The 13,389-nt window shown below is 44.2% G+C and overlaps 1 protein-coding gene across 1 annotated transcript in view; it reads left to right on the forward strand.

Annotated features, from left to right (window-relative positions):
- Positions 1 to 3,316: 3,316 nt before the first annotated feature.
- The window catches only part of LOC144148256 (vitamin D 25-hydroxylase-like), a 47,679-nt gene continuing 37,606 nt past the window's right edge, over positions 3,317 to 13,389 (forward strand). Inside the window, exons 1-2 of the mRNA XM_077679819.1 lie at positions 3,317 to 3,557; positions 7,325 to 7,449. Of these exons, the coding sequence (XP_077535945.1) occupies positions 3,331 to 3,557; positions 7,325 to 7,449 (352 nt within the window). The 5' untranslated portion in view covers positions 3,317 to 3,330. The remainder of the gene's footprint in view (positions 3,558 to 7,324; positions 7,450 to 13,389) is intronic.

The raw sequence follows: 13,389 nt of genomic DNA on the forward strand, positions 1-13,389 counted from the left end.
CCAGGGGACAGAGTTTGGATCTGGGTACCAGTACAGCGTCGTGGTCCTAGCAAGAAGCTGTCGAAGGTATTTCGTCGCATCGGCCAACTTAGATATAAAATCTTCCCTGATGCAGTCCACCCGGCGTATCGCCGAACCCCAAGGTATTGTCACAAGACGATGACGCGAGTGGAGCATAGAACGACCAAAGAGAAAGAAGCCGCGTGTGGCGCGTACCCTGCGCGCGCTGCGATCGGTGACATCTTGTAACGGCATTGCTTAACCATTGCCCATGGTTCTTCCCAACATTGTCCAAGCACTACGTGGCATCTTTGATGGTGGGTATGGTGTTCATCCCCATCCTGACCCCAGTGTTTCTCCGTGTCGGATCCTAAAGCCGACTTTTCCAGTCTGTTCGATCGCGCCGGCATGCCCCAGGCGAGGCGAGCCAGTGACACGACCGTTCCTCGCCCCGTGTCCCCAGCCTGTGACCAGGTGATATGAGCCGAGACCCGAACAGCCACAACATGACCAGAGGACGATGACGTTCCCCTGCCGCGTTTTCAGGCCTGGATTCAAGGGCTTCGGAAATTTCTTCATAGCGTTGGCGGGGAATGCAGATCCAGCGTCGGTGTTCACCAACATCCTCATTATAAACGGTGGCGCAACGACGGCGTCAATGTAGATTCTTGTGGTATCTTTCTTACTCACACCTATCGGCTACTTATTACGACTTCGAGTGCGACAATCGTCCTCGACAGCTGCGTATGGTCACAAGACGACGAAGACGGAAGTGGAACATAGCGCTTTTATCCCAACGTCTAAGGACAACGCGAGTCGTCTGTTGCGCGTAGAGATGCAAGTTTTCATAAAATTTTGAGGAGCGTAAAAATAACAGGGTTTTATGTTTTTTACATATCAAAAATGGAGAACAGACTATTTCGCACATATATATAAAATTTTGAAGAATTTCATAACGCGAATCTTTAGATGGCTCATCAATAGAAAAAGTGACCGTACTTGCTGGCGACTACACGAACAAAACCAAATTACCGCTGCTAAAAAAATAGTAATTAAAATACACAGAGAAACTTTTTGAGGTCCGAATGAAATTTCAACCCGGATCGCCAAGAGCCGCAGTGAAGTGTAGCTCTGTAGCGGGCCAAGGTTGAACAAGAACTATCCGGATGCTTGTCCATTAACAGGTGAAAGTGACGGCAATGCAAACACCATGCAGCAGTGAATAATTCTTCAATAATCGCTGAGTTTCGCCTTCACATCACCTAAGAGGTTTAGGTGCCCGATAGATTTTTCCTCTAACACTGAAAATAATGTAATTGTTACGTGCTGCATCTCAAAAGTCCCAGCTGAGCTTCCACTGTCGAAATCTGAGTACGATTTCAAAACCCATTGAATTTGAGAAGCGTTTCTGTCATTGCATATGGGTAACATCGCAACGGTTTTCCACGGGAAGCCTCTATTCGTTTCTTTCAATGTTATTCCTAAAGAAAAAAAACCCAAAATTCAGTTTTTGGGTTTCCTGTTTGTTTCAAACACTCACATCTCTTATAAGAAAATCGCTTTTCCAATATCATAGTTCGCCTCAGCATTGTCCTGCGCCATACAATAGTATGAAATGGCCTACTTCTTCAACCTGAAGCCTCACAATGAGCAATAATGCACGAAGTGCCGTACCTCCATAGCACATCCCTTTTTGTTATGCAAGTCATAGAGTTGATGCCTTTTAAGGGCGGGGAATTAATGGCCGTACGATCATCTTCGCAGGACAAAAGAAACGGCCGAGAACCCTATTTCTGAGATTAACTGCAACACGGATCGTAGGCAGGCCAGTTGGCGCATATTTCTGAGAATAACAGCGCGAAGGAACGGGACAACCGAGGAGTCAACTGAGATCCCTGAGGCTGCGAATCATAGTTGCGCGATTGGCGTCGGGAGCTCTCTGAGACGATGCCACCACTTCGCAACCATTAAATCTATTCAACTTTACGCTTTGCGAGTATGTAAATGTATGGTATGTAAATGTATACAGTAAACTATGGTTATAGCCAGTAACTTCACAAGAATTCTCACTTGATCTAAAGTGCTTCATGGCGCCAATCGGGTGTACGGAAAAAACTCGCACTACTTTTTAGGGAAATAACTCTAATAACGAAGTGAGTCTCTTGTTTCGAGGGCCTCGATACAAATAGGATATGGTATATATTTAAAGCACGACTGAGAGACGTTAGTGACCGCATATAGCACTAGAAGCCTCACTGAATATAGAATTTTCAAATACCTACCAACCCACCCATTAGAATATCAGTCACCTGCACGTATTTTATTGCAAAATATAGTTAACTGGTTCCTCATTCGCAGAGTTGGTCATTTCGAGAATATATTGCGCTCGTCCAGCGCCGTACGAGGAAAGTTCCATTTAAGCAATTTTTATCTGTAGGAACATAAATATTTTAAAGCAGTCGTAGCAATAACTTCCCATTGCAAAATGTACACTAATTGACCTGTCATGCATACCACGGAAAGATAAAATACGTTCTAAGTAGACATTGATTGATTTTTGTTTATTTTCATGTGCATTTGGCCTAGCCATTTCATATATAAGCCAACGGTGTTTCACAAAAGGTGGTTTCTCATTCGTGTATCACCGCGTCAGCTTGTCAGGTAAGATATTTACCCAGTCTGCATTCATAACATATAATGGGTTCTGACTTAAAATTCGGCAAATTTTGAGCCGTCGTTGTTAAATGGTCTGTTTGTAAAAAGTGTTCGCTAAAGTTTGCCGTAAACATATTCCATGCTTACCACTGCAAAAACTAGTGCTCTGATATAGAAAAAGGCAATGCGATTCCTAAAAGGAGATCCAAATGCCTGAGCAAAAAAAAAAAAACGCACAGCAAGCTATAGAAGTGGCGTCATCCTTCGTCAGCACTGAAATCTGAGTTTGTAATATTAGGCTGTGCATATGTATTCGAAAACAGTGAAAAATCCGGCACTCTGAAAAAAAAGAACGGGGATGAGTTCAGCCGAATAATGCCCGCGTGTTACTACGATAACGTACAGCTCACGAAGTATTCGTTTTCGCTGAAGTTGCTTAGAGTCAGGAGGGGTGTTCCCCCTTTTAAGGTCACACGGCGTCAGAAGAGAGAATTTAGCCTAGGGGCATTCGAGCAATCGCCAACGCTAATTAACAGCAAACAAAAAATCAACGTGGAAAGCTGCAATGCAGATTAAATACAACTTTATAAATTTCATGTGTGACGGATTTTTCAGTATTTTCTCACAAACATCGCCTGTATGCAGTGAGTGAGGACAACAACGGAATCAGGTGTCATGGGATTCACTGCATCGGTGGTCCTCAGCCTCATCCTTGCATTCCTTGTGTGGCTCGCTATTCAGTTCTTAAGAAGGCGCCTTTTCGGACGTGAACTTCCGCCCGGTGCACGCCTACCACCAATGCCTCCCTCCAGTAGTTACCGGGGACACGTGGAGATACAGGCACATGATTTCTTCAAAACAAAAGCCCTTGAGTGGGCCTCACTGTATGGGCCTGTTTACAGGTACGTCTGAAAAGGTTGCCCCTTTGCGTTAAATAAACCATAGTTAGAGGCAGCGTAGGCTTAACAAGGGTGCACTGGTTGTTTCTCTTTATATTGCCTGTTGGCTTAGATGTGGTTGAAGAAAATCCGCCCTACTCTCAATTCTACACCTGTTCCTCCGTAAGGCATTAGTGACCACCCTAATATGTTTGGCTCTGGTCTTATGTCAATTTCAGTGCTGTTGCAGTGTAGGAGGTTAGTGGGCGGGAAGATGCAGGATTTCAGGACGCTATATTTGGCTGCCCTATATTTGTCATACTTTTTGATTTGCGGCTGGGTAAAAAAATACAGGAAGGCCTATAGATCACGCAATGCCCTCGTGTTGAATTACGAACGGGAAGGTCACGTCAGTTTTAGCTTTTCTAAAATACAATCGGTTTTTCAGAATGAAGCTGCATAATGTTTTGCCCTCTTTGACTCGTAAAAAAGATGGGCTCCGGAGACTGGAAAAAATTGCTAGAGACACCCAAAGATGGGACGTTGGCGTGCAGATCGGCATATAAAACATTAGAAAAAAACTGCTTGGCGCCGAAAAAGGAAGAATCGCAACGTTAATTATGATTTATTTTCGTCTTGGGTTACCAGTATACCAATACACTCTTCCTTATGCATACACAAGAAATAAAAAAGCACCATTGTTAGTTTGTTTTTAGGAACCTGTCTGTTCAATTCTTAGGAGGTTTACAAAAAAATGGCCCCGTATAAGCTTGTCTAACTGCCACTAAAGTCGAAAGACAAGAGCCATCTCGTGTCCCGGCCCGACACTCCTTCTTTGCTCTTGAGTCCCACCCCTCGCCAGCTTCGTCTCTGCTCTGCATCTCGTGGGTAATTGAGTGTGCGTTAAGTGCACTCCAAGTATCTCAAATTCGCATTGCTCGCGCACCACCTACTGGACAGCGCAGATCTATTCTTTTATCTTTGGTGTATTATTTGCCTGGGGCAGCTCGTGCGGAAGTTGCGCTCTTTTTCCCCTCGCTTTTACCTCGCATGTGTTGGAGCCTTTTTCTGTCATTTTGGACGCGGGCTTTTAAGGTGAAGCTTTCTTTGCTCCTTCGATAAATTCGGAGGGGGCTGGTGTTGCTGTTTCAGACATCTTGCCCTTGGGACAGCGAGGAATTACCTTACACTCAACTGCAGCTAGCCTGAGCTGATCAGTCAGCGGGGCCGACTAAACGACTACCAGTAAAGGGGGCGGGAGGGGAGGCTGCGTATGGTGAAGTTAAATCCGAGTTACACGGACACCCTATAACCCTGGTTAACCTAAGAGCAGTGAGACGTAACCATAGTCGGCCTACGTTACACTGTAGAGCAAAACTGCAGTTAGCCTGGTAATGACCTGCGCTAACTTCGGTTGCCCACCTATGTTTGGGATCGCAAAAAACACACATAGCATCGACTGCGACTAAAGTGACGGCAGAATTCTGCGCCGTGGCCGAAGCAAAGCCCATGTTGTGCACAACGGAGACGAGCAAGGTGCTGACAACACCATAATATATGTGGCGATATAAAGCAAACAAGGCACACTAAACCGTTCACGAGGCGCGACTCAGCACCACGTAGCAGACAGGATTCGGGAGGGGGGCAAAAAGGCAACAATACGCGGTTGAAACACTGGGTTTGGCTGTCCTCGGCTCATTGAATGGCTTTGTGAAGTGTTGTCGCGCTCTTAGTGCTTGGTGAATAAAAAAACCTAAAGTGGTGCGCTCAAACAGATAATGTCGCAACTGTTGATTTGAATAGTTTGTTACAAACTTGTGGTATTTCATTTTCTGTTGTTACTGTAGCTTCAATAGCTTTAATTTTTCCACCGCTGCACAGGCCACGTGGCCACTTGACACGCAAACTCAAAGTAGTTAGGCGGAACAATATTTAAGTGTGCCCATGAAACTAGAGTATCACACCACATAAAGCTATAGTTTTCAGGGACCACGACGGAAAGCTCGGCTAGTGCGGAAACCTGATTTTGGGGAAGGCTCCTGGGGAACCCGGTGTGAGCCTCTCTGATGTTGGCGCTCGGGAAGTCTTTCCAAGGAAGATTAAAACTTCCAACGACTCATCGTCTCAATAATCAGCAACAACGCCAAGCTGAATAACTCTAAAAAAATGTTAAACATCAGTTCATTTCGACACAAATATTTCATGGTAAATGCTGCATGGGAACTGGTAATTGTTTTTATGTGCTATGGGAAACCAAATAACAATGTGTTAGAATAAAATAGCCCAAGAACTACCGGTGACTAAAAAAATTCTGTCTGAACTGGGCCGCGGGTTTTTTCGCGCTACGTAATGGGGAAATGTATGACTTGCAAACGCAGGTTTACGCAGGTTTAGTTGTTTGTATTGGAATTGCCTATATATACTTTATGAACAATCGTTGTAGCTTTTGGACGGAAGGCTGAAGTGATGGATATACTGACAGATAAACCGAAAAAGCCCTTCGTATTTTAAAACTTGGTCGCGTATCTGCTCGCGTATTTGTATAAAATTGGTCGCGTTTGAGTCTTCTGCCGCTCGTGGCACGTAATTGCCCTGCCACCCTCACCACATGCAACTGACGATGTTCCCCTCTAATCTCCGTTCATCCATGATAAACGCAATGAGGCTAAACGAACTCGGTTTAGATTTGAGTACACCCACTTCTGGCGCCCCCTTCGTTGGGATTTGTGTTATTGTTAGGCTTGGTGCCTCGGCAGAAGCATAGGCTCGGACGTGAGCTCTTTTGGTATTGTATAGCCAAATATGGTGTTCAACGAGTTTTCCTCAGCGATATGGCAAAAATTTCGCCCACGTCTATGTGTGCTAGAAAAACTGCCAATATTATTTATAAATTATGGTGGACTCAAATATCCTTGATGTTTTTAGCAGAAGAATTCATGCGATTCAATTTTATGCTAAAAGATTTATACATTAGAATTGTTTTGCCTATGAAACCCCTCATTCAAGAATTCTGCAAAGTTTGGCTGGGCGACTCATTCGGTTTACCGGTACACAGACAGACAGACCAAAATATTCTCTTCGCAGTAGCTAAACCAAGGACCCGGTGTCTAGCCCATGCTTAGTGTGCTGCTGGCATTTTCAGTCTCCTCTCCGTTAAGATAGCGGAAATGCAAGGCATATACCAGGCAGCTGACTCTCGTTTCTCGCAGAGATTGTTCCTCTTGGGGGTCACCTCTTTTTTATATATTCTTCTGAATACTTTCGAATTTGTGGGTTAACCTATGCTTATCTGTGGTTCGTTTTTCTTGCCTTTACTTGCTATGAACGCCCCTCGTACTCTTAATATTATGGTAAATATTGGTTTCGGAAATTCGGAATTCCCTAAGATGAAAATGTATTTACCGACCGCTTGTGTAGCTGTAGTTAGTATATTTGGCCGACTACGGAGCTTTGTGGTGCCCATTTGTTTCAATTTCTCCCACTAGTTCCTCTACACTCCTATACGTATAGAGTTTCTCTACGTGTAGAGAAAAAGGAAAAGGGATCTAAGAAGGTTATAATGGTCCTTACGCCATCATGTCTACCGAGCAGGTGAAGCCTCCTGCAATATCAAAGAATGAAAATGTAGTTACTATGGAATCTCTAATAATTAGGCTGTTGCAAGAACTGAAAGTGCTGTGACTATTAAAAATCAATACTTTTGCGTTAGAGAAATTTTTGCTAGAAAGTCGTTATGAAGTAACGGGCAACATATTGTAGGAATTGTATGTGTCCTTTCGTTGTTTTTCCAGGCTGAAGTTTAACGGTATGAATATTGTTGTAGTTAACGACTTCGAGAGCACAAGGAAATTTTTAAACACTAACGAAATACTGTATCGTTCGAAAACCCTTGGGACTCATCGTGAATATTTCGCAGGTAAGTGCAATGCTTCTCAACCCAAATATTTTGTATGAAGAACACTCTGCCTTTTTCGTTATCGGTTTCGTAGATCGTGCCAGTACAACAAAAGGACATATTGGAAATGCAGTATTTTTGCAGAATCAAGTATGCAGAAAGAGACAGTTAGACAGCGACCACATTTCTCTTCCAAAATTACGAAGCGGTGTAGGAGTGCCTCGTTTATTTTCTGGATAGCAGTAGTTTGTTCAGAAGAAATCTCTCATTTTCGACGAAACGGCACTACGCATTTCTTGTGTACATTAAAGAATTGAAAACATGCTGTACAAGTGTACAGCATGTTTTCAAGTGTACAGCAAGTACAAGTGAACAGCATGTTTTTTTTGTAAAACCCACTCCCCTCTTCAATGCCTCTGGCCCGGAGGGTACATTAAATAAATGGAAGTGTACAAGAGGGGTGGTGTGTTTATTTCTTTTGATTTGTTCACTGATTGTAACAAGTTGAAGCTTTCTATTTATTCTGTATGCTTTCCAGATTTGGAGCGCCGTTGTTGAGGACCTAATGTCAATGTGCCCAAACAAATTCATGTATATTTGGTTTCTTAAAAAATGAATGATCGAACTAGCACATAAATCCTGTGTAAGTCTGCGCTTGTAAACAAAAGTAAGGTTCGTGTGGTAGTCGTAATATGTTGAATAGTGGTAGCATTTCTCGTAAATTAAAGATACGCTTTAAATTTTTGTTAATTTTGTAATGCCGAAACAATAAAAACAATAGATAAATAATATATTGTATATTACATTGTACTTTTGAATGTAACAATAAAGAAACGCTATGAATTTTTTTCTCCCGAGGTTATAAAATTACATGATATAGCATGTATGATACAAGGCACTAGGGCAGTTTAGCCGCGAAAATTGGAAAACGCAGTTGCAATTATTCATAACACGTACAAATACTTTGTATCCCCAGTAGTTCCCCATTAAAACTTACTTTTAAAAGCTGGCCTGATCTTGCAACAATGCCTCTTGTCAGAAAGTATGCACGGTGACCGACTCCGTTTCTTCCCAGTCACACCTACCTGCTTCCTAGTCACACCAGCATACGTTATGTAGGAACGGCCACTAGCGCCATTCATTTTTATCTTGGAGGTGGTCACGCATAACAGCGAAGTGCGCCACCCACTGCGTTCGCTGCAGCATGGGCGAACGGCCGCGCAGCGGAACCCATGCAATCGAACCTGAAATGTATAACACACCAGTTCATGTCAGAGGATAAAACAGCGGGTGTGGTGGTTCACCTCTTTAATTTCTTCGTTTTTTTAAGGGCGTACGTGATACCGGCAATGAAAAATCGAAGCTCTCTTGGTGTCACACGAACTCGCTTAAATGTAGTACAGCACTGGCCGCTGCATCATATATGCTACATCGAGATACTTTTATTGCCTATTGTGTCATATATTATACAGTCAATTTCGATCACTGAACAGCGTCGAAGCGTCGCTTCTACACGGATGGCCTCGTAAAAATCAGTCATATACCTTCCATGTAACTTGTAGAGTCACGCCGGAACCTTACTGGCACCGAGTTACCTTGCGAATTAGTTCTGCACCGCCAAGCGTGCCCACGATGGAGGAGGCCACCTTGCGAACGGTATTTGGGACTACAAGCGGCCAGTTACAAAACTATAGTTTTTTTTAAATGCTCAGGAGGTAACAGAACTGATACAGTGGAAACGCCCAGGTGAGAGTAAAAAAGAACTAAAGATTGCGTATCTTGTGTGATACATTGGGAAGTACAGGGTTAAAATAACGGCATTGCTGTTTAAAATAGCGCACCCGTTTCTAGCGATGTTACGTTCATTGGTAACTACTGTCTTGGTATAGCCGAACCGCTGACCATACATGCTATTGTAATTACCATGCTCGAAAGCAGCAGTCGTAAGGAGTGTAACCACTTCCTGTATAAATAAAACAGGTTTCATTGCTGACCACGCGGCCAAAAAGAAAAATTGGCCGCGTGGTCAAGTCGTAGCGTCTTAGGTTCGTGTTGCGGTAGGTGCCCGATTGCATCCCATTGCTCGGGATGGCTTGTGCTTTTTCTGTGACTCGCTTCCAGCATTTCGTCCTTGGGAAGTATCGGAGCGCACCGACCGGTTGCGGACAACCGTTCGTCCGCTCGCACATATTCCTCGAAGGGTTGAATGAATCTAGGAAATTCAGTTGGTCCTCCAGAAAACCACCGTTAGGTCCTTTTAAATGCAAAGCATTTCAGTAACTCACGATGTCACCCGCGTTAACGTCCGTAGTCCGCACCGTCGTTGTCCATACTATATAAAAAAAATACTATCCGGCGCCCGGTTTCGATCCCTCGACCCTGCGGGCGGAACGCAATGTACATCGTTCTCTACCCACTGCGCCACAAAGCCGACACAGAATGGGAGGCTTCGAACGCGCCTTATATCCTTGACTCATTCAAATTACTGCTGACGAGCGCTCTCTCGTCAGCAGTTGCCACAAGTGCAACAACATTAACGCAACGCAAACTACTTAACGTCGTGCGCCCCCGAAAATGCTCTGCATTTGATCGTGCCTCTCGCGAGGGGGATGTTTGACGCTACCTCTTGCAAAACCGAGTGCAACCGCCGAGAACAAGGTCCCACGAGCGGCGCGCGCGCCGTGGACTGGTGGCGCCATCTTTTGCCTAAGACTACTGCAGCCCCCTCAGAAAGCAATAGGTGAAGTCATGGTTCAGGAAATGAATGCGTGTGGCGAAGCCGACGGGAGACAAGAATACATTGTTAAGGTTTTGCCGCCATACACCCCCGTGACGGGTTTATTGAAGGCTCTCCCCGAAGAACTCACGCCACTAATGCCCCACTTGAAGTTGCGTGGAACCAAGTAGGACAAGAGGGCGCGGGAGGGGTATGGCCTTCTGGTCTCAGCTGGGCATGAGAGGCCGCGCACGTGCTGGGGATAAGGAGGGGGTTATCGGCTGGGGCTGGTGGCAAGTGGCTTGCTTGAACAGAAAGCGTGTCGTGTATTTCACCGCATATTTTACTCGTCATAAAACCAGCCACCGCGGCCGGGTTGGATCCCTGCAGCAGTGTTTGCTTATCTGATGGAGGCAGTCGAAAAACGAGAACGTTCGCGCATCGACTTGATGAAAATGAATGCGGAGCACTCCACTATGGCGCGCCTTCTAAGCAACGTGTATTAGACACAAAGATGAGACGCCGATCTGCTAAAAATGTAATTCTTGACGTTTAAACGTCTAGCACGAAAGCCATGTTTACTATGAGGACATCGCTAGATTTGCTCCGTTTCGAGCAGCAAGCGTAGATAGGGTGCAGGTTTCCGTTGTTGCGCTTAACTGTGTTAGGTTGGCCGGAATGATTATTGATTTTATAAGTAGCCTTGATGCTGTCATTCCTCTATTCCGATGATTCTTAAATTGTCCCAATCAATCTTATGGTAACTGGTGAAACCGTGTTCCGCTAAAGCGTTGTTGCGACTGCTGTTATTCACGTCACGAGCATGCTGCTGCAATCGTTTCTTAAAATTTCTGGATTCCGTGGTGTAAACACCATTGCAACCTGCGGAAACCATTTCGTAGAATATTCGCAGAGTTGTCTAATGGATATCTCACACAATACTTCTTTCGTTTTGCAAGAATCGTGGCAACGAAAAAAATGAGGTCATTACGGCTACATCTGGAATCACTAATAACTCACACCACACAACTAACACAGTTAATCGCAACCTCGCCACCACTGAAATCTACAGCCGATCTAGACTCGCAGTTCGCAGGAATTACTTGAACCATTTACATGAACCAAAATTGGAAATGTGTATGTCTTCATTGGGAACAAGGCTTCCGTGCTAGACGCCGGAACTTCAAGAACAATTTTTTAATTGATCGGCTTCTCTTTTTTGCGTCTAATGTACCCTCGCGGCCGGACGGGATTACGTGAAACTGTGGACTTACGTCACAGTCTCGCTTGTTTTTATTTATTGCCCGTTTTTACACTTGACTAGGGTGTAGCTTCAGCGCGTTCAACACCATAATTTCATTTTTTTAAATGAATCATACAAGCCTGCAAAAAAGGTTGGCTGAGGCATTGTTTATCTGAAACAATGCTGATTATACTTTGTGGAGGCTATCGTAGAATGATTCCTTGAGCAAAACTACTACAATTAAACCCAGATATAACGAAGTCGACAAAAGCTTCCAATTTTGCGTCCCATCCAGGTTTTCGTTGCATGCAGTGTTCGAGGTAAGGCTAGCGTGGATTAAGCAGATGCGAAAGCAGAATGCTTGACATTAGTGAAGGTGAACGGACCTTCAAGCATTTATTTCACAGTGAAACGCTGCGTGATTTGCGCCTGCCGCTTTCGCACGAGCTCAGGCACTACAGGGTGCTTCAAAGAAGCTGGGTCACTTACACCCATATTCACCAACGTAGCTTAACCATCACTTCTGCCTTTTAACACTTTTGGGTTCCAGACGCGCTTCAAAAAACAAACTAATGCTGAAACTGCGCCTTTTTGCTAACTTCGTGCTCTCTTTCCGACTCAAGATTGTTCAGAGGGTGCTCGCTGGAATACTGTACCGGGAGGCGAGGGAATTTCAAAATGCGAACTTCTCTTGCAAAAGAGAAAACGTACCGTTTTCTGGCAACAGGACTCATCATCGCAAACCGACACCACAGGTAGCATTGAAGACGCGTGACTACAGGTCGATAGGAAGACCTAGCATCTCAAAACGTAACGCTCGAACCGACACCGCACTTCCACGTGGCAACGCACGGTAGTGTGTGGTACGGGCGAAAAAAAATTTAGTGACCGAAAATTTTATTGAAGTAGATATACAGGAGAGGCATGTGGGAGACAAGAATGAGAGGGGGGGAGAGAGAAAGACTGGAGACGACGCAAGTCACCCCAAAAAATTGGAATGTAGTTACCTTTTCCCCCTGGTGTCACGCTACACAATGTAAGTTTCGTGTTACGTTAGCCATGAGGTGGCGCTAGCCGCTGCTTTCATCAAGATCATCACGACGACTTTTGTTTTTGGCGATTCTAGACGACTTCATTGCTGCTAGTTCCTTGAAGCAGTGCTAGCATTTGGCAAATTAGTGCATTTCCTCTGGCCGATGATTTAGCAGTAAAAGTGCTAAAAACCATGGCTGTTCAGCTTAGACAGTTCGTAACATCAAGGTTAACCGCCGCAATGCCTCCGTTTCATAGAGGTCGCAAACACATGGGCTTCTATGGGGGTGGCAATGAGGAATTTAAAAACGTCGTTAAATCCAGGAATTCGTTAAATAGAGGTTCGTTACATCCAGGTTTAGCTGTACTACAATTTGAGCCTACCGTTATATACGATAAACTGGCAGGAATAGTAGCTCATGTATGTACACATGAGAAAAATCTCTACAGTTCTGTGCACCACGTAATGGTACCATAGCTATAGATCGAGAGGTCATTCAATGAAACATCTCTGAGCGAGGTGAGTGCGCTACAACAACAGTCTTACGAATTAAAGTTTTGTCCGATGAAAATTTCTACGTGCACATTGTCTTGTAGTGAATTTGAAAATTATTATTTTAATGTATTCACTTGTATATCCACAAATATATTCCAGAGAGCAATTTTGTATGTGCGACGTAGTGCCGGTAATTATTTCCTTCGCGTGTAAAAAAGAAGCCTTCCAAGTGCGAGCACTTGGTTTCAGAGCTGGTGGCTAAAATTGTGGCAATCTACGATAGCATTTCTTTTTGGCGGATATCGAATGAAAATGTGGCATTGCTGCTTGAACGAAATGAAAGAGAAACTGCCGACGAAATACTTATGCTCAGAAAAGATTACAAATTAAAAAATCGTTTGCTATGCTGGAATTTTGTTTTCAGATAAGTAATCATGTTTACAAACACGTTTTTATGCAATACAGATAGCGTGT

Source organism: Haemaphysalis longicornis, unplaced genomic scaffold, assembly GCF_048455015.1.
Source record: "Haemaphysalis longicornis isolate Haplotype H1 unplaced genomic scaffold, Haemaphysalis longicornis Haplotype H1 scaffold_8, whole genome shotgun sequence".
Taxonomy (NCBI): Eukaryota; Metazoa; Arthropoda; class Arachnida; order Ixodida; family Ixodidae; genus Haemaphysalis; species Haemaphysalis longicornis.